Source organism: Lontra canadensis, unplaced genomic scaffold, assembly GCF_010015895.1.
Source record: "Lontra canadensis isolate GAN:19392208 unplaced genomic scaffold, GSC_riverotter_1.0 scaffold16, whole genome shotgun sequence".
NCBI classification, from domain to species: domain Eukaryota; kingdom Metazoa; phylum Chordata; class Mammalia; order Carnivora; family Mustelidae; genus Lontra; species Lontra canadensis.
In genome coordinates this window covers 20138570-20164507 of record NW_022631010.1, presented here as the reverse complement: position 1 = coordinate 20164507, position 25938 = coordinate 20138570, and the positions used below count along the sequence as shown (strand labels likewise).

Genomic DNA, 25938 nt, shown 5'->3' with positions numbered 1-25938 from the left:
CGCCTCTCCTGTCTTGCCCAGTCCAATCTAAGAGGGTCACAGCTAAGGAGCAAACATGACCTTCCCATCCTGCTGAACTATCCACAGTGGCTGCACGCTGCCAAATGACCAAGCCCCAAGCTCCTTACCAGGACCCTGAATACCACTCTCATTCTTCCATCCCATCTGCCTGCCTCTCCAGGCGCACTGCCCTTCTCCACACGTGCAGCCTTCTCGCCACAAGACCGAAACTGCTTGTTATCCCATCGGGCAAGTTCAAGCCTCCCTCCCCTTGTTCACGCTCTTCCAGGAACATGCCAGCTCCTGCCCAAGCTTTCAGACCCAGCCACCTCTTCTTCACTCTTCAAGACTCAATTCAGATATTTGATATCTACTCATGGACATCTGTTCTGATGACCAATTCCCCCCCAAAGCTCTGTGTATTCCACTCCCGCCCTCAGCACCAGTAAAATGTTGCCTCTCAGAACTGTCCCAGTGTGATTTCCATCTCCCTAAAGAAAGGAACCTTGCCTGATTTCTCTTTCTTGTATCCATGACTAAACCAGAAATCAGGCACATGAAGAGTACAGTCAACAATACTTACTTGTGAGAAGGGGGAAAAAAAACGTAACTGGCACAACTTCTACATATACAGGTATGGATCAAGAACAGAAATTAGACTCCTACTCAAAGCAAATGGAAATGCCAGTACATTCTGGAAGATATATATTCATAATGCAAATATTATTTGCATTTGTTATTTCTGCAATACTTGGCCTTTGAGACTTTCAGGTTGGCTGATAAAAGGAGCAGAGAAAGCCGGCAATCCTTTCCCCCACTGTCAGGGCTTTACTTTGTTCTGCTGACCTGAAGTTAAATCCGAATGCAAGCGGTTCTCTCAGGACAGAGCTGAGGAACTTGAAATGCAATAGGTTCATAAGGCTTATTAACATGCGCACCCTCCTCAGCCAGCATCTGATCTCCATCAAGGTGCACAGAGACCAATGACTGCACAGTGCCTAACAGTCTCCAGTGGGGACTGCAAAACCGTTTGGGGTTGTGGGGTTCTTACAGAGAATAAAGGCCTAAGGGAAAACATTTAAACAGAGAGAGCCAATGAGGGCAGATGAAGGAGGTCGTATAAATAGCCAACTATTGGGATGCCTGGGTGGCTTAATCGGTTAAGCTGCTGCCTTCGGCTTGGGTCATGATCCTGGGATTCTGGGATCAAGTCCCGCATCGGGCTCCTTGCTCAGCGGGGAGCCTGCTTCTCTCTACGCCTCTGGCTGCCACTCTGCCTGCTTGTGCGCTCACGCTCTCTCTCTCTCTCATTCTCTGACAAATAAATAAATAAATAAATAAAATCTTTTAAAAAAATAGCCAACTATCAACATTAACAAGTCTAAGATTCTGGACCTAAAAAGGTTCCCAAGGATCTACCTTGCCAAACCCTCTAACCTGAAACACAAAGACACCAAACCTGAGGACCTCCATGATGTAGCCAAGGTCACCTGGTAGCCATTAAGCCAGAATTCCCAACTATCCAACTCCCAGGCTGCTTTGGGCTACTCCTCTCTTCCCTCCTGAAGTCAAGAGACTTCAGGAGGGAAAATAAAGAAAGGAGGGAAAAGCTATATACTTTGTATTGTGTGTATTCCCCCAGCATTTAATTGAGACAGATGGGATGAAGAGTAGACGGTGTGCCTAGGAACAGGCCCACCCTCCATGCCAAGATGCTAACTGATTCACCAGTGTTTACCTGCAGACCAAACACAGTTTTCAAGCCCATAATGATGTTTTTCTTCTACAGCAGTCACTTTCCTCTTACAGGAAAAAATGCCAGGCCATGCGAGCAGCCAGTTCATCCCAAGCCCTGTAACCACAAAGACACGGCTCACAGTGAAGGTTGGACATAGTTTCCTGGATCTTGCCTTTGCCCAGAGAGGGCTCACTTCTGCTTTGGCCTCTCTCAGAGCCTTGGGGACAAATGTGAGTTGGTACTCATTAGACCAACATCTCTAAGACCGACAGAGGCAATCTGAGACCCCAGACAGCATCACTTCAAATGCCAAATACTGTGTATCCCTAGAAAAGATGCAGGGGAAAAAAACCTCAGAATTACTATCTACACCGCAATCCTAAATCAAGGCCTGAAACAAGTTAACATGTGCTCCGCTGAATGCTGAAATACCAGCATTTCATTTTCAGAGCCTTAACATATATAGTACTTCAACTACTATGGACAAAAATCCACGAAAGCCCCAAACCAGCTCCCGGTTGTGGTTACCGCTGTTACTCCTGTCTTTCAGGCTGGAGGCCACAGGCCTTTTCTTTAGGAATCACAATTTATGAAAGTCACATTCCCACCAAACACTGTTTCAGCCAGGAATGAGATCCCCAACACACTGTGGTTCCTCTGTAGTCCACTGTTAATCAACAAGCCAGGAGAAATTTTCACAAGGTTGTGATTTAGCATTAGAAACAAAACGCTTGAAACACCCACTGACAGTAACACAGAGACATCGTTTCTAGGTATTGAGACCACATCTCCAAAGCTCACAGGAGCCAGTGTTTAAGTGGACTACATTTTTCTAGGACTTGTAGGAAGACACAACTGGCCATGTGCCTTAGGCTCTGGTGGAAGGCTGCAAGAGATCCAAGAGTCCTGAATTTAAGCATTTATTTATCTTTAGAGAATTCCATATCCTGTGACTTCACAAAGTAAGCTGGGCTCTGACCTAATTCCTTTCCTTCTTCCCTTGATTGGCCTAATGTCATGCATCCGTATAGAACTGATTTATCACCAATCTATCCCGGGTACTGAAATAGGCTTGGAATGAATTCCTGGACATACTTCTCACCTCACACAATGCCAGAGCCAAGGAAGGGATCCAAAAGGAGAAATGAGCAAGTCTTTCAGTCTTTTAGGTCTATTATTCTTAACCTTTCGTGATTCCTCCTCCGGTTTCATTTCATTAAATTCTATTAAGACAGACATGAAAGAAGCCTAAAAGAAAAGTTGGCCGAGCCTACCTGGTATTTTATTCACAGTTCACATCTGGGTGGAAGACCTACATTTTCAGCCCCTTAAAAATGATGGGTTCTCCCAAAATATCTCTCTCCTGAATAAAGCTATATACTTTTGAGGCAATTTGTCATTAATAGTAATTCTCACTCAGTGAGATGCTAACTTTGTGCAAATACCAGTAAAACTTCCACACACCGAATGGGATGACAACTTTTCCAGCATAAAGATTCAGAGCCAATATTAACATTTACTAATGTTAATATTGTTAATATTATTAATATTATTATATATTTATAACATTATTCATATGTTATATAAACATATAAAACATATATATGTAAACATATATAAACATATAATACATATATAACATATTATTTATATGTTATATAAACATATATTTATATTTAACAATATAATATTATTAATATTGTAAATGTTGCTGTATTATTCTCTACAATTTTGGCATGTTTGAAATACTTCAAATTTTTAAAATAATAATAAAAATCTACTGCCTAGAAAATCTACATCCACAAAAAAATGTAAAAAAAAAAAAAGGATGATTTTTGCATCATTGTTAGTGTCAATAACCCCATAAATCCATCAAAAGGAGAACAGCTAAACAAAATACAGTATATTCATAAGATAGAATCCTATCTGCAGAGAAAGGGGAACCCTCTTACACTGTTGGTGGGAATGCAAGCTGGTGCAACCATTCTGGAAAACAGCATGGAGGTTCCTCAAAAAGTAGAAAATAGAGCTACCCTATGACCCAGCAATCATACTACTGGGTATTTACCCTAAAGGTACAAACGTAGTGATCCGAAGGGGCACATGCACCCAAATGTTTATAGCAGCAATGTCCACAATAGCCAAACTATGGAAAGAACCTAGATGTCCATCATCAGATGAATGGATAAAGAAGATGTGGTATATATACACAATGAAATACTATGCAGCCATCAAAAGAAATGAAATCTTGCCATTTGCGATGACGTGGATGGAACTAGAGGGTATTATGCTTAGCGAAATAAGTCAAAAATCGGAGAAAGACAACTATCCTATGATCTCCCTGATATGAGGAAGTGGAGATTCAACATGGGGGTTGTGGGGGGTAGGAAAAGAATAAATGAAACAAGATGGGATCGGGAGGGAGACAAACCATAAGAGACTCACAAAACTGAGGGTTGTGGGGGAGAGCAGGGGAGGGAGAGGGTGGTAGGGTTATGGACATTAGGGAGGGTATGTGCTATGGTGAGTGCTGTGAAGTGTGTAAACCTGGCAATTCACAGACCTGTATCCCTGGGGCTAATAATACATTATATGTTAATAAAAAAAAATTAAAAAAAAATTTTTAAATAAAATTATAATAGAATCTAAAAAAGAAAAAAAGAATCCTACCTTGCAGTTAAAATGAATGAATTAATTATAACAAAACAAATTATATTGCTAGATAAAAGAAGCATGTCTCAGAACAGTATATACACTATAATACCATTTAGGTAGAGGACATGTGCAAACACGCACGTAGATACACACATACATGTATACACACACACGCACACGCTGAATCTAGTCTTAAAGAAACCCAAATTGAGAGATGCCATTCAACAGACAAATGGACAGGGGCATCTGGGTGGCTCAATGGGTTAAGCCTCTACCTTCGGCTCAGGTCATGATCTCAAGGTCCTGGGATAGAGCCCTACATCAGGCTCTCTGCTCAGCAGGGAACCTGCTTCCCCCTTTCTCTCTGACCTGCCTCTCTGCCTCTCTGCCTACTTGTGATCACTCTCTTTCTATCAAATAAATAAATAAAATCTTTTAATAAATAAATAAGTAACAGACAAATGGATAAAGCAACTGTGGTCCATATATACAATGGAATATTACTTAGCCATCATAAAGGATGAATACCCAACTTCTGTATCAACATGGGTGGAACTGGAGGAGACTATGCTGAGTGAAATAAGTCAAGCAGAGTAAGTCAATTATCATATGGTTTCACTTACTTGTGGAACATAAGGAATAGCATGGAGGACATTAGGAGAAGGAAGGGAAAAATGAAGAGGGGGGAATCAGAGGAGGAGATGAATCATGAAAGACTATGGACTCCGAGAAACAAATTGAGGGTTTTGGGGTTGGGGGTGAGGAACGGTTAGCCGGGTGATGGGTATTAAGGACGGCACGTATTGCATGGAGCACTGGGTGATATACACAAACAATGAATCATGAAACACGACATCAAAAACTAATGATGTACTGTATGGTGACTAATGTAACATATAAATAAATAAATAAATAAAATGCAACACATGGCTCTGAACCACTTTAAAAGACCAATTATAGGGGCGCCTGGGTGGCTCAGTGGGTTAAGCCTCTGCCTTCAGCTCAGGTCATGATCCCAGGGGCCTGGGATCGAGTCCCGCATCGGGCTCTCTGCTCAGTAGGGAGCCTGCTTCTCCTCATCTCTCTCTGTCTGCCTCTCTGCCTGCTTGTGATCTCCGTCTGTCAAATAAATAAATAAAATCTTTTAAAAAAAAAAAAAAACCAGTTATAGGGGGCACCTGGGTGGCTCAGTGGGTTAAGCCTCTGCCTTTGGCTTAAGGTCATGTTCCCATGGTCCTGGGATCGAGCCCCACATCGGGCTCTCTGCTCAGCGGGGAGCCTGCTTCCTCCTCTCTCTCTCTGCCTCTCTGCCTACGTGTGATCTCTATCCGTCAAATAAATAAATTTTAAAAATAAAATAAAGTAAAATAAAATAAATACTTTTATGTTATGGGATTTACAGTTATGGGATAATCACTCAAAAGTAAACAGAATCTGAGGATTGGATGGTACTGAAATGGCAGTGGTAATTTTCTGCTTTTAATGGATGTTTTAGGGTTTTGTAAGAGATGTCTTTGTTGGCAGAAAATATACACTCATGTTTGTTGGCAGGAAATATACACTCATGTTTTGGGGAGTGATAGGACATCAGGTCAGCAACGTATTCCCAAATGGTTTAGGAAAAATGTCCATTCTTCCAACTTCATTTACTTCATATCATATATAAAAATTAAGTCAAAATAAATATTAAGAGTTAAAATTATAAAATTTTTACAGGAAAACCCAGGGGAAAGCCTTCAAAACCTTCTTATATATTGGATATGACACCAACAGGGGAGGCAACAAAAGAAAAGACAGAAAATGGAATTCATCAAAATGTAAATTAGGGGTGCCTGAGTGGCTCAGTCAATTATGTGTCTGACTCTAGATTTCAGCTCAGGTCTTGATCTCGGGGTCATGAATCTAAGCCCTGTACTGGGCTCCACAACTAGAACCCACTTAAAAACAAAAAAACAAAAACAAAAGGAAAACTTTTATATATCAAAGGACACTATCAATAGAGTGAAAAGGCAATCTACAGAATGGGAGAAAATATTTGCAAATCATACATCTGATAAAGGGTTAATATCCAAAATAAAGACCTATAACTCAACAACAAAATGATTCAAAAATGAACAAAGCACTTGAATAGATATTTCCCTAAAGAAGACACACAAATGGCCAATCAGCGCATGAACAGATGCTCAACATCACAAAGCAAAAGGGAAATGCAAATCAGAACAAGATCCTACCTCATACCTATTGGGGATGGCTATTAACAAAAAAAACAGAAAAGAAGTGAGGGCAAGGATATGAAGAAATTGGTACCTTTCGAGTGGGAATATAAAATGATGCCGCCACTGAGGAAAATGATAGGGCACTTGTTCAAAAAATTAAACAAAGAATTATGAATATGATCCAGCAACTTCACTTCAATGCATACACTCAAAAGTACTGAAAGCAGGCAACCGAACAGATACCTGCACACCCGTGTCACAGCAGCATTACTTGCCAGAGTCAAAAAGTGGGAACAACCCAAATGTCCATCAACTGATGAACAGCTAAACAAAATGTGGCATATACCTAAAATGGAATGTTACTCAGCCTTAAAAAGAATGAAATTCTGACACATGCTATATGAATGAACTCTGAAGACATCATGCTAAGTAAAATAAGCCAGACACAAAAGGACAAACACTATGATTCTACTCATGTGTTGGCCTTCAAATAATCAATTTCAGAGACAGAAAGTAGAAGACTGGTTACCAGGGACTCACGGAGTGGAATGGGGAATTACAGTTTAATTGGGTAGAGTACCAGTTTAGGAAGATGGAAAAGTTCTGGAGATGGATGGTGATGATGGCTGCACAACCAACGTGAATGTTCTTAATGCCACTGAACTGTACACTCAAATATGGTAAAATGGCTAAAATGGTTCTGTTTTCTATTTTACCACAATTCTTAAAAAGTCTTATGATACAGACTCTCTCTGAGATACCACATATTTTCTGAGTATGTGGTAAATGTGAGTAAACAAATTATTAAGTCTGGAAGAAAAGGCATAGAACTTAACCAATGGTGTTACCTCTGGAAATGAGAGATTATGGTCAAAATCATCTTTAGTATTTTTAATTTTTTAAAAGGATACTGATTTTACATATTACTTGTAACAAAAACTGATATAAAAATGGTATATTACGGGGCGCCTGGGTGGCTTAGTGGGTTAAGCCTCTGCCTTCGGCTCAGGTCATGATCCCAGGGTCCTGGGATCGAGCCCCGCATCAGGCTCTCTGCTCGGCAGGGAGCCTGTTTCCCTTCCTCTCTCCCTTCCTCTTTCTCTGCCTGCCTCTCGGCCTACTTGTGATCTCTCTCTGTCAAATAAATAAATAAAAATCTTAAAAAAAAAATGGTATATTACGGGCACACGAGAAAAATAAAAGACAGGAAAAGAGCTGCTTCTATAAAAATACCTTTCTGCCCAGGAATACTATAAAAACTCACTAATAAAAAAAAATAATAACATTTCCAAACTGGTACTTTCCAGAATACACTGCTTACATGAAATTTAAAAAACAATAATAGGAGATTCTTCCCTGAAGAAAATGAAGGAGACACAGGAACAACATGAGCGGGGGCAGAGGAATAGGGGGGGAGAATCCACAGAGCATAAGGCCAGATCTAGTCTGGATTTTGAAATGAAATTTTATAGGATTTGTACTTATCCCCTAAAGGTTTCATGACCCAACAATGACACCACCAACAGTTAATAACAGCCTTTGCCCTCTCTGCAGTCAAACCACCACGATTCCTGAACACAGCCACTGCTTGGGGGATTCTATGGGTATCATGCCCCGGTCTGAGCAGGAGTGGAGAATGGAAACAAGGCCACAAACCTAGCTATTTCCATTACACAGAAATTGAGGCTTCCGGGCTCCACTTTCATGCTTAAAATAGAAAAAGAAATTGACTTCACATTTTATGGAGAGTAGTCAAAGGAATACATTTAATGTGAAGAATCTTCAGGGAAGTGCTGTTCTTTTTTGTTTCGTATTGACAAAAATAACTAAGATGACGGAACAAAGCAGGTAGAAAGCGACGATTATGAAACTCTTGACCTGATACCAGCAAGCAGTCCCCTGGCACTGGTCAGGCACAAGAGCCTCCTCCAGCCCCAGATTTCCACTCTGCCTCTGGAGCCGCTGCCGCCCTTCTGACAATTACCTCCCATAATTTCCAAGATCAATGAACAACAGGAAACATACTTTTCCAAAAATAAACCCTTTTCTTCCTCTAACAAGTTCCGAACACTTAAGATTTAGAAACTGCCCTAACGATACAAGTTAAAATGGCATGTAAAAATCAAATTCAATATAAATGTTTCTTGGGCTCTTTATGGTCTCTTTTTATAAAGTTGTTTGCATTCAGGGGAAAGCTGGCTGATAGTGAAACACGTGGCTTCATGCTGACTTGAAGAAGGGGGCCTAAATCCTTGAAACCTGCTTCTTTGTCATTGGACATCATCAAACAGAGGTTCTGGCTTTATGTCCAAACTGTGCCCAAGGAACTTGCAGAACCAGGGCTGAGCATCACACCCCTTGATGTCTAAATGTCTGATCTCATCCTAGAAACTCAAAGAAACTCATGCCATGGAATCCCCTCACTACCCTGCACTGGAGGCAGGAATGGGGTCTTCCTAGTAGTGAACTGTAGGAGGCTAGCCTTTACAGTGCGCCCCACTGCTCAAACCTTGGTATAAAAGAATTCAAACATGAGTCATTTATAGAACACCCTTACTGCAAGAGGCAGAACACAAGTGGCTAAGAGCCTCCAAAGTACATCCAGACTCTACACCTCTCACCTACCTGTTGTAAGAGCTCTGAACTGCTCTACCTGCTGCCCCTTCCCTCGCCTACATTACAGTCCAGCTCAGCCACGTCTGCGAACACACCCAGATGCTCTCAAATTCCAACAACCATCCAGCTTACTAACCTAGGCGCCAAGGCCTCGCATCATTAGACCTGGGTCACAATTCTATCCTCCTTGTCCTACCCTCTCCCAGATACCCTCGGAGCTCAGCCACACTGGCCTTTCTTCCACTGATCAACCCAGGGCTCTGCACTTGCTGATTCCTCCATCTAGCACGTTCTTCCCCCAGGCTTCATGGGCCTGACTCCCTCTCAGCTCCACCTCCTTCCTCAGCCCCCATACCTAACTAGGGTAGTCCCCACTCCACAGCATTCTCTGTACCTCACCCTGTTTTGATTTCTTTACATAATCACAACTGTCAATTATGCTGGCTTTTGTATGTGTCCCACCACAGTGCAAGCTCCACAATGGCGCGACGCTGGCTCAGTGCTGTACTTACGCACGAAGCTGGCACAAAGCAGGCACCGTTAACAGTATCTGTTACACACATAGATGAGAGGGTGGTAGGTAGGTGAGTGGATGGCTGGATGGGGAGACAGACAGATGGATACACAGCAGGTGCAGAGATGGATAAATGAATAAGCAAACAAACTAATAAAAAATGAGGATGGGCCATTAATAAAAGCACCAACCACTATGCAACCAGTGCCACACCATACAATTCAAAGGCAGGAAGAGCCTGCTGGACGGGCCCTGAGGTAAGCATCATGAATGAAACACTATCTGAAATTAACCTTAAAAGATTGGGGGGAGGTGGAGAGAACAGGAGTTCCTTTCGGGTGGATGACCAGGAACACAAGGAGAAAAACAAAAATAACAATCAAAAACCAGTAAACAATCTGCAGGAAACTAGTCCTACAATTTAATGTGAAAAGCTTCTACCATGAACTTAACAAGTAATACATCATAAAATACGAACCCCTAACAATGTCCCCTGTGTTTAAAAGTAAATGATTAGCCAACAGCCCACAAAGCCTCAACATTCATGCATTCTGTTAAATTGCAATTCTCCCAGCCAAGGCTTGGTAGTGATCACCCTGGGTTTTTATTCAAGTCCCATGAATAAATCAACCTAGGAATAGGGCCAGATGTCTGGTACCCAAAAAACCAAGAGAACTATAAGCATTGTTTTTCAAACCAAAAATCTCAAGAGAGTATGCCACTGGAATCTCACCCAGCCATTGGGCAATCCACATATTGGGTTCCCCTCTCTTAAACAAGTTACTCCAGGATACCTGGGTGGCTCGGTCAGTTGAGCATCCAGCTCTTGATTTCGGCTCAGGTCACGATCTCAAGGTCCTGAGATCGAGCCCCAAATCAGGCTCCGCACTCACTGCAGAGTCTAGAATTTTCTCTGTCTCTCTCTCTCTCTCTGCCCCTCCCCCCACTCACTTATGCTCTCTCTCTCCCACTACCTCTCTAAAATAAATAAATAAATAAATCTTTAAAGAAAAGAAACAAGTTATTCCCCTGGCACAGGCCTCAATGTCCCTTGGCAGAGGGGCCCATCATCATCAGTCACTCACGTATTGAGCTGTTGTTCTATCGGCTTTTCCCTGACACATCTGTAATTGTGTCAAGAAGGTACCATGCTCTGGGAATATTTTCATCACTGCGGTGTGCATGGGGGTGGGGGGTGAGGAACTGAGGGGGCACTGATGAGTAAGAACAGCCTCATATGTGACCTCAATTCTCAAGCCCAGCCATCTTGCTTCCTGGCAGCTGCAGTAATACAGGTTGTAAAGTATTTGTAGTCATCACAGCTGGGGAGACAGAGCGGGGGAGGGCAAGTGGTCCAGAGAGACCAATGCCTGGAGCAGATAAAAATGGCAATGTTCAATTTTCTCTGGTCCAGTAGCTCGCAAAGCATGCACAAAGAACTAGTTAAAAACATAAATCTGCTACTCTTCTGCCTTTCATATCCAGACATGCCAGGAACTCTGGCTCAGAAAACCAGAGGTGGGGGGAAAGCACCCAGACTCTGCATTTTTTTTTTAAGATTTTATTTATTTATTTGATAGAGACACAGAGAGAGAAGGAACACAAGCAGGGGGAGTGGGAGAGGGAGAAGCAGGCCTCCTGCAGAGCAGGGAGCCTGATGCAGGGCTCAGTCCCAGGACCCTGGGATCATGACCTGAGCCAAAGGCAGATGCTTAACAACTGAGCCACCCAGGTGCCCCAAGACTCTGCCTTTCAATATGCACCCCATGGCGTGAAGCCTGTGGTCCCAGACAGAGAACGCAACTACCAGTCTGAGTGACTCTGCAGGGAACAGAGTATGAAACCCCTGCACACAACAGCCCCAAGGCCGCCAGTATCTTCATTTCTTTGGGGCCTTCTGAGAATCGGATGAAAGCCCATTTTTTATTTCTATCACTTCCATGCCACTCTTTTCTCTCCATTAGTAATGCAAATGTTTGAACAAGGCTTTTTACAAAAATACCACTGATTTGCCAAACATCTTTCTACAATTACCCGGAGCTATGAAGCTCCTAATAAATTAGCTAAAAAGCTAAAAATTCCCAATTAAAATCTTGAGTCTGTATATTTAAAGCACTGCTTTGCCAAAGTATAAATCCATGGAAGGATAAACTTCACCTCCCTCCCTTGGGAATAATAAAAAAGATGCTTAGGGGGCCTGGGTGGCTCAGTCGGTTAAGCGTCCAACTCTTGATTTTGGCTCAGGTCATTATCTCAGGGTCCTGAGATTGAGCCCCATATTAGGCTCCACGCTGAGGGTGGAACCTGCTTAAGATTTTCTCTCTCCCCTTCCCTCTGCCCCTCCCCTCTCAAAAAAGATGCTGGTTAATCTTTGGCAGGTCAAACAGTAAGGTAAGGAGTTTGGGGGGGCGGTTAAAGATTTTATTTGAGAGAGAGACAGAGAGAACACGTGTGCACCTGTGCAGTGGGAGGGGCAGAGGGAAAGGGACAAGCAGACCCATCGCTAAGCAGAGAGCCTGACGCAGGGCTGGATCCCAGGACCCCAAGATCATGACCTGAGCAGAATGCAGACACTTAACCAACTAAACCATGCAGGCACCCTAGGAGTTTGTGTTTTTGACACAACCACAGATAAGATCAGAAGGTTAAAATAACTAAGAATCTGCCAAAAATGCATACAAAGGAACAAAGCCCTTAAACTTTAAATGCACTAGACCATTAGTGCCCTGAGAGAGTTGTTTAATCTAGTTGAAGATTATAAATGTTTCATTTGTCAAACGTAGAGAGGATCGCAGTTTTTAATTTACCAGCCAAAATTTCAATAGGAGAGAACCAAACTCTTATAATTTTTGCAATTTCAGTAAACAGATTTAAGAAGGTAAGATGAAGGTTGATCAATTAATCAGTGGGTCCCCAAACAAAGATACAACCATGTATCTCTTGCAAAGGCCTCTTTTTAATTCTAATGTACCAACTTAGGACAATTATCTATATGGAAACAAATCAAAATAATAAGACAAAAGCGATCCTTTGCAGCTCCCCCAACAAAGAAGAAGCCAGCCTGCTTGGAAACATCTTAGAAGTTTACAACCTTTCTGACCAGCCAGGTCCGCATACCCCAGGTAGGGCATGGCATACACACACTGATGGGACTTAGTAGAGATTGTGGCTGCTGGTGAGCCAAGAGCAGGACTGCGGGAGGTCAAGGGCCCACCCAGCCTCCATACCCAACCCTTCCCCCAGAGGGTTATGCTGCTTTCCTAACTCAGGGAAGTCAGTGTTCACATTGAAATAAAAACAAGGGTGATTTCCGTAGCCCAAGAGGTCCAGCCAGGTACCAGCCCTGTCCTGTTGGAAAGGCCGCTGTGTGACAGGAGAATCCCAGGATTCAGGGTCACCAGCACTCCCACAATACCACGACAAAGATGAACAACACCAACGACAAAAACAACGTAATGAAGACACTCTTGCAAAGTCTCTGCTTCTGTTTTACTAACGCTTCTGTGTAAACACAACAGGACTCTCAGTCAACATCTGTTTGATGAATCAATGTGACAAAACGAACTAATGACTGGAATAAAGGAGAGGATCTGAGTACCATTTTGGCAACCAGACTTAGAAGCACATTCTTGTCACAAGTCAACAAGACGAGCCTGGCTCAGGTCATGCAAAAACCAAGATGAAACCAACAGAGATAGGGAACTTGCACCTGGAGTTCAAGCCTTAAAAAAAAAAAAAAAAAAAAAAAAAAAGGATAAAAAAGGAAAGACCTACACTAAATAAATGTACTTCTATGAAAAAAACACAAACTTATTGGCATCAACATACTTCTTCCATATACTGAGAATAACTTTCATTACATCTCAACCTCAAACTGGAACGTGCAGGAATAAAGTGCCCACCTTTGTGCACCTGCCACGGGCTGCCACCTGTGTCCTAGTCTGTCCTTCATTCCACCTTTGGGATTCCATAGCACATATTACTTAAAAGGCTAGCCCGTCCCTGGAAGTACGAATAAATAAAACCAAACGGAGCTCTTTCCCCACCCAGCTCTTTCCCCTACATATTTCCTCCTGATCCTACAGAAGTTGTAAATGCCTCAATCCAGGCATTCCAAGGTTTCCAGGAATAGAGATGGATCCTTGCTGATAAGACAAGTCTATGGAGAAAGTTATAAGTGAAGTGATGAAGATATTCAGACAAGCATAAAATTAAAAGCTCTGACACCATTTTTCACTGGTCAACTTCTCCCAGCAGTGTGTCAATACACACATGAGCTAGTCCAAAGATGTGTATTTGAAAGTTCATTTTTTCAGCTCTTTCTAGCATTTCAATTAAGTGAGGGTTTCAATCGCACTGAATAAATGAGAATATAAATAATTAATGCAACACTATGAACTAGGTGGGTTCTGGGCCTGAGGGAAGAGCCCCTCAATTACAAAATACCCCTCCCCACCTGCTCACACATACATGCAACCCCCTCTCAGTGAGACCCAGGCAAATAACCCCTACTTAAAGGGGAAGGGCATTTAAATGAAAACACGAGCAGAAAGCAGCTTTCACCATCAGGAATGGCTAAGGAGGGTGTTGAAATCTCCCAATATCTAGCCACCCACGGAAGAGCTCACACACTAGCAATCTTTTCTAGGTAATCATCAGCATGTTCCTACCACAATCGTGTTCCTCTGTGAGAATGCAACAAGGGAAAGAGCTTCTGGGGGGCAGTTGTGCTAACTGCTTCCGCGCCCTGATCCCCTTGGAAATATCTTTCAGAGCAAGCACATCATGCTCCTGTTCCAACTTCTTCTCACCGTCAGAATACATCAGGGGACCACACAGCAGCCTGTAAATGCATGGGGCATGCTGCGGATGCAGCCACAGAAGGCATGCAGAGGCTGCACAGCCAGTTCCAAGAGCAAGCAGAGAGCTGGTTAAGGCAGCCAAACCGCTAGTCACCTTTACCAGCCCAGGCCTCATGGGCAGCAAGTAGAGCTCTGGGACCCGTGAAAATAAGCTACCCCCAACCGAAGTGTAAGCTTGGGAACAACAACCTAGAATGCCTCCTCCCCTCTGCATCTTTAAAGGTCAATGAAAACCCTCACTCTGGGAGGCCAGCCCGGCTTGACTGCATCAGCAGTGGCATCAGCCTTCTCAGAACCCAGGACATTCACAGACAGCACAGCATCCCCCAACCCATGACACACGAGTCCAAAACAAACTACACAACCCAGGCTCACCCCCAGGACTTGGCAGTGAACAAGACCAAGGGAGCCTGAGTTCTAACAGTAGGGTGGACAGAGGAGGAAGAAGGAAACAAGCAGAACATAAAAGAACGGCCAAGTGCTATGAAATTAGTCATCAGAGTATGGTGACAGAGCACCTGGCAGGGGCTTCCTCAGGACTGAGGCAGTCACGGTATACTTTCTGAGAAAGAGACACAGACACTGAAACAAGAGTCAGAGGTAGGAAAGAGCTCAGTGTGCTCTCAGAGCAGGTAAAGTATAGGAACCGAAGCGCAGGTGGCAGCAGGGCAGGGTGGACCGAGTCACAGAAGCCCAGTGACTAAGGCATGGTAAGTGACAGCAGGGAACTTAGTTTGTAATCTAAAAGCATCAGAAGGCACTGGAGAGCCTTAAGGAGGAGCAGGACATGATGTTCTTGTGACCCATCCTACACTGTCCTGTACTACTCTGTACCTCCCTCGCTGTTATCAGCCTTCCGGGTTTATGCTGCCCCACCTCTACTCCTGGGAGCAGGGACTGGGTCACAGCACTTCTTTCTCTGCCTCAAGTGCCCAGTATACTGCCAGGTACTAAAAAAGACACTTAATGCATAAATACACACACACACAGAGTGCATTTGTCCAGACAGTTTAAAGAACCTGTATATTTTTTAAGATTTTTAAAAAATTTATTTATTTAAGAGAGAGAGAGAGGGAGAGGGAAGGGGCAGAGGGAGAAGCAGACTCCCTACTGAGCAGAAAGCCTGACACAGGGCTCAATCCCAGGACCCTGAGATCATGATCTGAGCTGAAGGCATCCCTAAACAACCTGAGTTTTAAAACTTGCCAAGGGGCGCCTGGGTGGCTCAGTGGGTTAAAGCCTCTGCCTTCGGCTGGAGTCATGATCCCAGGGTCCTGCGATCGAGCTCAGCAGGGAGCTTGCTTCCTCCTCTCTCTCTGCCTATTTGTGACCTCTGTCTGTCAAATAAATAAATAAAATCTTTAAAAAAAAAAAAAAAGTGCCAAAATAACCATTTCTCTACAATGTACATAGTTTCACTACTAGTTGGATTATACTGAGAAAATAAAACATTTGGAATTAAAAGCTCAACTGACAGAAAGGCATGCTTATCTATAGGTGAAAACAATTTGGCAGCTGTCTTCCTACCAACACAAAAGCAAGCAAATTAGCTATTTGCCCAGAGAGGAACCCCCCTTTTTTTTAATAAGGTTCGGTTAGCCAGCATATAGTACATCAGTAGTTTCTGATGTAGTGTTCAACAATTCATTAGTTGCGTATAACACGCAGTCTTCTGGGAATGGAAAGAGGGAGACAGACCACAGGCAAAGTGGCTGGCCCTCACCATCACCAGGGCCCTCCATGCCTACTTGTCGCCACCTACTGGACAGTGAGAGGACACAGATCTGCACCCTGTTGCCAGGTCTGAGACTCCTGAGCCAGTTAACCGGTCAAACAAATGAAATGGATACAGCACAATTCATGCATTTGAAAAGAAAGCTCCTAAAAGAAAGACTCAGAAATGGCGAAAATGGGTGCCTAGCTGGCTCAGTCAGTGGAGCATGTGACTCTTGATCTCGGGGTTGTGAGTTCGAGCCCCACATGTGTAGAGATTACTTAAAAATAAAATAGTAAAAAAAAAGACTTTCTTACTCTAATAAGCTAACATGCCTCATCAGATGGTAAAAGAAAAAAAAATCATGCTTTGTATGTCTTCCTGTTATAAAGAGGAGGTACTAACTGAAATAAGGTTTAGGATCCCAAAAGATACAATGCATTATTACTCTCTTAGAGATTTAGAATGAAAAGAAAAACGTGACTAAAATTTTTCTCCAAACAGAGTTATAGCAGAACTAGAAAACAGCAATCACATCAAACCAGAGGGAGTAGCCCAAGGCAAAAGGAAAACTGGGGAGCACGGTGTCCCAGAAAACAAGATTCAAGACTACATCCAAGCGGCAGCAGTGGCAGTTGCTGCTCAGTGGGCAGGTCATCAGGGCCCACCAGCTTTGGAATCAGATGACACAGGGCTCAGGGGGCCTCAGCAGGAGTCCCTGAAGATCACAGTACACAGAGCAGGCGGCAAGCAGAAAGGAAATGGAGGCGTTTCTCAACTGGAAATGCTCGGGAATATTTAAAAGCCACAGGAATGAGATGGATGAGTGAGACAGACAGACCGACTGGACAGGAGAACAAAGTGCTTAAGGGAGGCTGCCAGGAAGGTACAGGGGAGGCCAGGGAGGGCGCCACAGCCCGGGCTGGTCTGGCTCCACCCAATACGGGTTCATAGGGCTTTGCTTGTAGAAGGGCTCACCTTTGGCTTCACCCTTTATTATAATAAAGAATTAACTCTTTATTATAATTTTTTAACCAGGGGCTGCTCGTTTTCATTTGGCACTGGGCCCCACAAATTATACAGCCAGTCCTGGCCTAAGGAAGGTGTTGGCCTCAGCACAGAGAAGGGCAGCTCTGCCACCTATGTAGGAAGAGTGGGATGGAGAAGCAGGGTTAATGCCTTCAGATGGCTTCTTTGTGAAGCAGAAAGACAGCCATCTGTTATGAACAAGGAAGAGAGCAGATGAGGGGGGGAAGGTTAATAATATTCCACATAGGGTGGAGAAATTTGGTCGATTCATCTTAACCAAGGGACTGAGGTTAACATAAACTGTAATAAGACAGATCAATCTCATGTACTTCCCTATGATGCACTGAGAAAGGCAAATCATTTTTGTGCTATTTGGTATTCCTGTCAAAACACATATCCTCACTGTAATCAAAGAGCCCAAATTGAGGAATCTTCAACAACACAGCACGCCAATACTCTTGAACATCGTCAAGGTCATGAAAGACAAGGAAAAGCTGAGGAGCTGTCACAGATTAGAGAAGAGAAGTAACAATTAAATGCAATGCGGGATTACCCTCAAATAGAAACAGAACATTAGAAGAAAAAAAATACTAGTGAAATTTAAATAAGGTTTGTAGTGTAGTTAATGATGTGGAAAACAAAGGTAAAAGAAAAGTTAAATTTCCTTACTATTTACAGCCTATTGACAAGTCCTTGAAACAGGCAGAGTGACATTCCTCTAGGAACTCAGCTGCCTCAATGTTAATACTTTGGTAAGGGCAAAAAGGTGCTCTTAGCTTAACATTATCCCAACCTCCTGGATCTTTTAACATATAAAAATTCCTTGGGAAACTTCCTTTATCTCTACCCCAAGATACATTTTAGCAATCATCCTCCAAGCACATGGCCCAGTGACATACATCTGAAGGGTCTCATGACTAGGGTTTTACTAGTAATAGATGACCTTGTCCTAACAATAGCTAGCCCCCTCAGGGTCCTGGAAACCTTGCTTGCAAAATTCCTTAGCGACTTACTAACCCCCTCCCAACTTGAAAGTATATAATCAGTAGCTCCTCACAACCCCAGGGCAGCTCTTTCTGCCCAAAGGTCCTGTCCTGGTGCTTTAATAAGACCACCTTTTTGCACCGAAGACATCTCAAGAATTCTCTTGGCCATTGGCTCCAAACCCCAACATTCCCACCATCAATTAACGGTAACATATCAGTATTAATCTCAGTGTTTCATCAGTACGCTATGATTGTATATGGCAGTAAAGTTAGTGGGAGCTGGGTAAAGCAACCAGGGGAACTGTGACTCTAACTTTTCTTAAATCTCCAATTATTTCAGGGCGCCTGGGTGGCTCAGTGGGTTAAAAGCCTCTGCCTTCAGCTCGGGTCATGATCTCAGGGTCCTGGGATCGAGCCCCGCGTCAGGTTCTCTGCTTGGCGGGGAGCCTGCTTCCCTTCCTCTCTCTCTGCCTGCCTCTCTGCCTACGTGTGATCTCTGTCTGTCAAATAAATAAATAAAAACTTCAAAAAAAAAAATCTCCAATTATTTCAAAATAAAACATTTAAACTTTTATGTGGATTTTTCATTTGTGATTTCCTTTAATGTTAAAGTAATTCCAGGAACTTTAGTTATCACCTTTGAAGTCCAGCACTACTATGTCAGACATGTTCCTGCTTCTCTATCAACCCAAAGAATCAGCAACAAGTAGGAAAGGTTATGTTCCCCTTAAAAATAATAACTTGGAACTAAGGGGGTGGGGGGAACAGTTAAAAAAAAAAAATCACCCACAGGTAAACTGCTTGTTTTTTTAAGTTTCAATAAACTGAATAAAAATTTTAAAAAAAATAATAAACCATGGCCCACAATGCACAGGAACCACTGGCATTTTTCTCCAAAAAATGCTGGGAGGTGGCAAGCATTCAGGGACTATTAGATTTCTCAAACAATGTCAGTGACCGCAGATTTTAGGCAACAATTTTTTGCTTCCTGATTTTGAAAACTGGGTTTGCATCTTGGTTCCACTTCTTAGCAGCTATGTGACCTTAAGCTACTGCTTAAGCGTGGTGCCTCCATTTCCTCATCATACCCTATGATAAAGATTAAATCACTTACTACATTTAAAAAAAAGAAACCTGGGTGCCTCGGTGGCTCAGTTGGTTGAGTGACTGCCTTCTGCTCAGGTCATGATCCTGGAGTCCCAGAATTGAGTCCCGCATCGGGCTCCCTGCTCAGCTAGGGGTCTGCTTCTCCCTCTGACCTTCCCCCTCTCATGCTGACTCTCTCTCATTCTCAATCTCTCTCAAATAAATAAAATCTTTTAAAAAAAGAAAAAGAAAAAGAAACCTTAGAGCAGTATCAACATATAAGAAACTGTATTGGGAGAGGCCGGGATGAAAGTAGGATGACACCAGATTTGGGCCTGGCTAACAAGGTAAATGGTAGTCCCACGAATTTAGGAAAAAAGAAAACAGAAGGAATGTGTGGAAGTGGGGTGGCAGGAGTTTCATTTTAGCTTTCTGCATTGCAGAGGACCATCAACTGCAGGCTGCCAATTGACCTAAATCAGTCTGATTGTGCATAACTATTAGGTTTTTCTTGGTTGACAACAGTAAGGACCCAAAGAGGAGGAGAGTCTGCTCTCCTCCTCTGAATGGTATCAGGTTATACTAATGGCAAGTCTTAGACCAACTTAGCCATACATGCAGACCTTCATATTTAAGATGTGAATTTATAAGCAAGCAGGCACAAAAATAATTCACATCAACTCTTTTGTAAAGCTGGTAGAGTCTTAGTACTCTATCCCACTGGCTGTCACAATGACAGCTTCATAAGAGGTTCTCCAGTGGCAGATACACGAAGCAACCAGAGTCTTCAGCCACCTGTGCTGGACAGGGGACTATTCAGGCATTGTCCATAACGATTCAGACTATGGGCTGCTATCTTCTCCTACTCTATTCTTGTGAAAACAGTATCTCAAAAGTATTTTATCCAATAAATATCAATGAAAGAAACATTATAACTTTGAACACGTCATCCAGTTTTACATTTATCTAATACTTCCCCTACCTGGTGCATCATTCCAATTCATAGCATCCTAGGAAGAGGAGGGGAGGGTGGGGGAGAAGGAAGAACAGAAATGTCCCTTTGGTCTCACTCCTCTGCCTGCTCCCACGTGTCTCGAAGGCTATTAAGTGGGCACATTAATTAAAGCCTCAAGAAGTGTTAAGCATCTGTAAGAACCATACAGGGTGCAAGAACTATCATGGATTTCCTTTCTCTATTTTAATTAAAATTTTTTCTCAAAGCTTAGAGAGCTGGCAGCAAATCCAGGTCAGACAGTGCTTTAGAAAAATAAGGATTTACAGAGAACCTCGGGTGGCACATGTGTCCTCAGTGGGACAAAACCCACTCTAGGTAACCATTCTGATCCCATGCAGAGGACAGGCAAGGGCTCAAGTGGAGTTGTGCCATTACTCTGCTGCCACCCAGCGGCGTGTGGGCACCAAAGCACCTCGCAGCGGGGAACGAGCTGGGCTCTGGCGAAGGACATTTTCTCTGGAATCCAAAGTTAGGAGGAGGTTAAGGGAGAAGTACTGTCCAGCCTACCACAGCACCAAGGAGATGCAGTGTAAACACAGGCATTCTTGGGAAGGGATGTATTAACACAGATACTAGTTCACTACAATGAAGTCTTTTCTCCACCTCAGACAGAGAACAGTTCCAGGGACTCAATCGAAGCCAAAAGCCAGGGGACAGACCCCGACAGAGTCCAGGCTTACCTGCTTTGGGTCAGAGGTAGCAGCGCCAAGAGCCGGGGACTCCAATTCTATGGTCACAGGTCCATCATTCTGAATGTGGACTTGCATGTAGGCACCAAACTTGCCATCTGAAAGAGCAACACAAACAGTTATGAGAGACAGAGACCCCAGGTTATCCTGTCTAAAAAGTCACCAGATCAATGCAATCAGAAACATGAAGAGTAGGACTAGCCAGTAAACACGGGAAAAGGTGGAAGTAGAGAGGGAAATGCAAAATTAAAGAGCAGACGTGCAAGCCCTATGGACTTGGCAAGAATGAAAAGATCTGGGAACATTAGATGGGGAAATGGGGAAATTGGTTTAGCCACTTCAGAGGGCATGATGGTGCTTGAAAAAGCTCTACAACTCCAGAATTCCACCTCAGGGGTGGGGGTGGGGGGTCTACTCAGAAATTCTCACACAAAAGGAATGTTCGAGGGTGTTCATCCAGGCAGCATTTAAAGATTGTATTTATTTATTTGACAGAGAGAGAGAGAGAGAGCACAAGCAGGCAGAGTGGCAGGAAGAGGGAGAGAGAGAAGCAGGCTCCCTGCCAAGCAAGGAGCCCGATGTGAGACTCGATCCCAGGAACCTGAGATCATGACCTGAGCCAAAGGCAGCCGCTTTACTGACTGAGCCACCCAGGTGTCCCCCAGGCAGCATTTATTACAGAAAAAGTGGACACAATCTGTCCCTCAATGGGGGGATGAATGCATAAACTCTACTTTAACTCCTCAGTGGAATACTATGTGGCAGCTACATGCGTCAACAGGGCAAATCTCAAACACGTGATGTGATCTTTAAAAAGTCATTTGCTGGGGTGCCTGGGTGGCTCAGTCGTTAAGCATCTGCCTTTGGCTTAGGTCATAATCCCAGGTGCCTGGGATCAAGGCCTGGATCGGGCTCCCTGCTCAACGGGAAGTCCTCTTCTTCCTCTCCCACACCTTCTGCCTGTGCTCCCTCTCCCGCTGTGTCTCTCTCTGTCAGATAAATAAAATCTTAAATAAATAAATAAATAAATAAAAAGCCACTTTTGGAGTTCCTGGGTGGCTCAGCTGGTCAAGGGTCCAACTCTTGATTTCAGCTCAGGTCATGATCTCAGGGTCATGGGATCAAGCTCCATGTTGGGCTCTACACAGCAGTGAGTCAGCTGGAGATTCTCTCTCCCTCTCCCTCTACCCTTCCCTCTAGGTGCATGTGTGCACGTGCGCATGCTCTCTCTCTCCCTCTAAATAAAATAAATCTTTTATTTTTAAAGTAACTTGCAACAAGGACATATCATTTTAATACGATTTATTTAATTATATGATACTTTTTTTAAGTTTGGGGTTTTTTTAAGATTTTATTTATTTATTGGATAGGGAGAGAGATCACAAGAAGGCAGAGCAGCAGGCAGAGAGGGGGGAAGCAGGCTCCCTGCTGAGCAGAGAGCCCGATGTGGGGCTCGATGTGGGGCTCGATCCCAAGACGCTGAGATCATGACCTGAGCCAAAGGCAGAGGCTTTACCCACTGAGCCACCCAGGCACCACTAAATGATACTTTTAAATAACCAAAATGAGTTATATTGTTTACAAAGATATATATATTAAATATATATGAAAAAAACATGAGCAAGAAAGCCAAACACAGGACAAGAACCACATTCATACTGAATAGAAGGCAGGGGATGATGAGATTTGAGAGAGAGATCTCAGACAAATGGGACTAAATGGGTAGTGAGCATACTAGTATCTATTTTCTGTATATTTCATAATTAAAATTTTCAAATAAATTAAATATAAAAGTAAAAGGATAGGTGGAAAGGGAGGTCCTGCTCCCTCACTGTGGGAACCATCCTGCTCTCTAGGATTCATTTCAAAATGGCCACAGGCTGCCCCAGAAAAGAGCTCCTCTCTGTGTCCTATTCCAAACCTTCTGTATTAACACCGAAACCCACTCAGTTGTGTCTGATCAATCCCCAAATGCTGAATTACATTTATAAAGAAAGCCAAGAATATGTCTTGAGAGATGACTCGGTGCAGCATCAGAAAAACGACTCCATCCATCCAAGTACCTCTGTTAAACCCTGGGCCTAATCACTGCTGATGACACACACAGACATTTAGTCAAGGGAACACACAGGTCTTGACACTTTATCAATTAAATTTATTTAATTTAAATTTATCAATTTAAATGCAAAGTAAGAAAAGAACTGGATCCAGAATTAAAATAGTACAAGTGCTCACAAACAGAACCACCAGGAACTCTTCTGCTGCCACCTACCAATAAGTAACAAAGAGAGCATATGGGATCCAGTCCACATGTGAAAACCACTCACTGTTTTTCACTCACAGCAACTGTGTGCCAACATGGTGCTAGAGATCAAAGACTCAGCTGCCAGGTGCAGATAGCCCTGACACTCATGAACCCTGTGGTCCAGTATGGGGACAGCTGGGCACATCATGGTGACAGCACAGTATGGCAGAGACTTAAGGGATTCTGGCTCTAGAGACCAAAGAAGGGTCCGAGTCCTCCTTGGGGATGGGGAGTGAATCAGAAAGACTTCTTGGATGAGGCTACGCAGGGTCCAGGGCTTTAAAGGACAGCCAGGACGCAGGCTGAAAAAGAAGGACAGGCCCAGCCCTCACAAGCTCTGAGGCTTTGGGCAACTTTCTTAACCTCCCAATGGCTCAGTTTCTTGCCTGTATCACAGGGATGCTAACAAGAGGACCTAAAACACGGGGAAAATTTAATGAGACAGTGCATGCAAGTGCTTGGGACCACGGCTCACACACACACGGTGTGTGCAAAATCAGCATTTGTTCTTATTGTTATAAAAAGTCACATTCAAGAGGCTCCACACAACCAGAACCACACTTCCCAAACTGCGCCCTGCCAGGTATTCCTTGAATAAAGAATGCCACAGTCACATTCTTTTGGAAAACCACATTTGCTGAACTCTCCTTCAGAGACTCACAAAGCACAGCAGCGTGTAACAGACTCTCAAGATGTCCTTTAATAGAGAAACCTATTTAGTTTCTTTACCTTGGTAGTTCCCAAACTCCCCAGGGTGAGGAGCTCTAATTTCACATAAAATATCCTTTACGGGGCAAATGACCCTCTGAGAGAAGCCAAGAAAAAGAAAAGCACCAAGTGGACACACTGGCTCAGGGCAGGCCAGCCTGGGGCCTCTCTTGCTCCCTCCCTGGAGAGCAGCTCTGCTTTCAGGTCCTAGGCTCCCTCAGATGCCAGACCCACTACCACATAAGGCGACATCCACGAACCTCTGCTCCTGTTGCCACAACCATACAGTTTCCATCTCGGACTCCTCCCCCTGGTAGCACTCTGTCCAGTGATCCTTAACCTCATGGAGGGTCTTAGCAAAATGGACATACCAACGGCTGGTTTCCTTCAATGCTCAGAGAGCAGCATTAGAAACTCCATTAGAAGCACCCAAGTTGTTCACCATTTTTACAGGCAAGATTAATCTCGTTTCTACCACGCAGCCAAAAGTGCTCAAACAATGGTGACTTTTCTTCAACTCCTATCAAATTAAAGTGGCCATTTAAATCTACAGGGCTTTTGTTTTATCCATGTCAGACTAGCTAAAAAGACATCAGCTGGGAAGGAAATCATGTGTTTAATTGCATGCTAAAATTATGGCTACAATTAGTACAAAATTTCAGCCGCTGCACTCCTCAGGGAAGCTGAAGGCAGACTCAGGAGGAAAGGAATTATTTCCGACCTTGAGTTTCTGTTGCCAGGATATACAGCATATGCTTCACCGTGTTTATCACTCAAGTAGCGAAAAATTTATTTTCTTTTCCTGTTTTTCTTCAGTTATGAACAGAACTATTATCTGAGTTTTCATTTGTATAGACAATAAATCCAAAGACATATTTTAAGAGGTCTTAAAATGGGAACATTTTTTCCAGTTCAGATCAAAGAGTAAAGCCTCATGAAAAATTATACTGGCCAGAGGAAATAAAAACATTTTTAAAAATAATCTTAAAAGACAGAAACATATCTGCAGAACTACAGCAGGGCTCTAATGATGATATAATCAAGTTCACCCTTAACTCTAAGTCCCAGGGTTCTGTCCAGAGCTGGAGAAGCACGTGTCAGGCACATTTGTGCCACATGATTCCAGCTGGAAGACTCCCAGCTGGAGCCCCAAACCTGCTGTGACCTGGTTTCCAGCAGCCACTGTCCAAGGCCTCTACGAGCTCCAAACCACTGCGCCCCATTAGCCTGTGAAGGCTTACATCCCATCTTTTGAACAATACCTGACTAATGATCACCACTCCCTGAGAAGCCCCGCCCCACCTCTCCGAGCCCCTGCTGGTTCAAGGACCACAGCAGGACAGTCACCACAGGGAGGCTGCTTGTTAGTACACGCATGGCACTGGGCCCACAGCACCGCAGTCAGTGTTTAGGAAATCTGGGTCCCTGTTACTACTGTCAATCCCACTGCTGTCCATGGTAGAATATGGGTAAATGGTGGGGAGGTGGGGGCAGGCAAGGAAACGACACCAAAAAGAACATGCTATTGAAGAAAAATGGAGAACAGAAGGCTTGAAAGCTTCTTGGCCTGGCTGGGAGCAAGCCCATGCACCTTCCACAGCCAGCCTGCATGGCCATGACCAAGTTGGCACTTGGCCTACCTCTGGGGACCAGTCCTGAGCCTCAGGCCAGCCACCTGAGCACACCCCCAAAGGCAGCTCCCTCTGTCACTAAGGCAAAGTCCTTACCACCCAGGCTTCCTCTTCACTCTACTTTAAAGCTGTTCAGAGCCTGGGCAGGCAGGGAGGAGGGTTATTGATGGAGGC

The 25938-nt window shown here is 43.7% G+C and overlaps 1 protein-coding gene across 2 annotated transcripts in view; it reads right to left on the bottom strand.

Annotated features, from left to right (window-relative positions):
- Positions 1–25938, bottom strand: part of DTD1 (D-aminoacyl-tRNA deacylase 1) — a 178215-nt gene that overhangs the window by 133490 nt on the left and 18787 nt on the right. For both annotated transcript variants that reach the window (XM_032859274.1, XM_032859273.1), the window contains exon 4: positions 21112–21218. In XM_032859274.1, coding sequence (XP_032715165.1) covers positions 21112–21218 — 107 coding nt within the window. The remainder of the gene's footprint in view (positions 1–21111; positions 21219–25938) is intronic.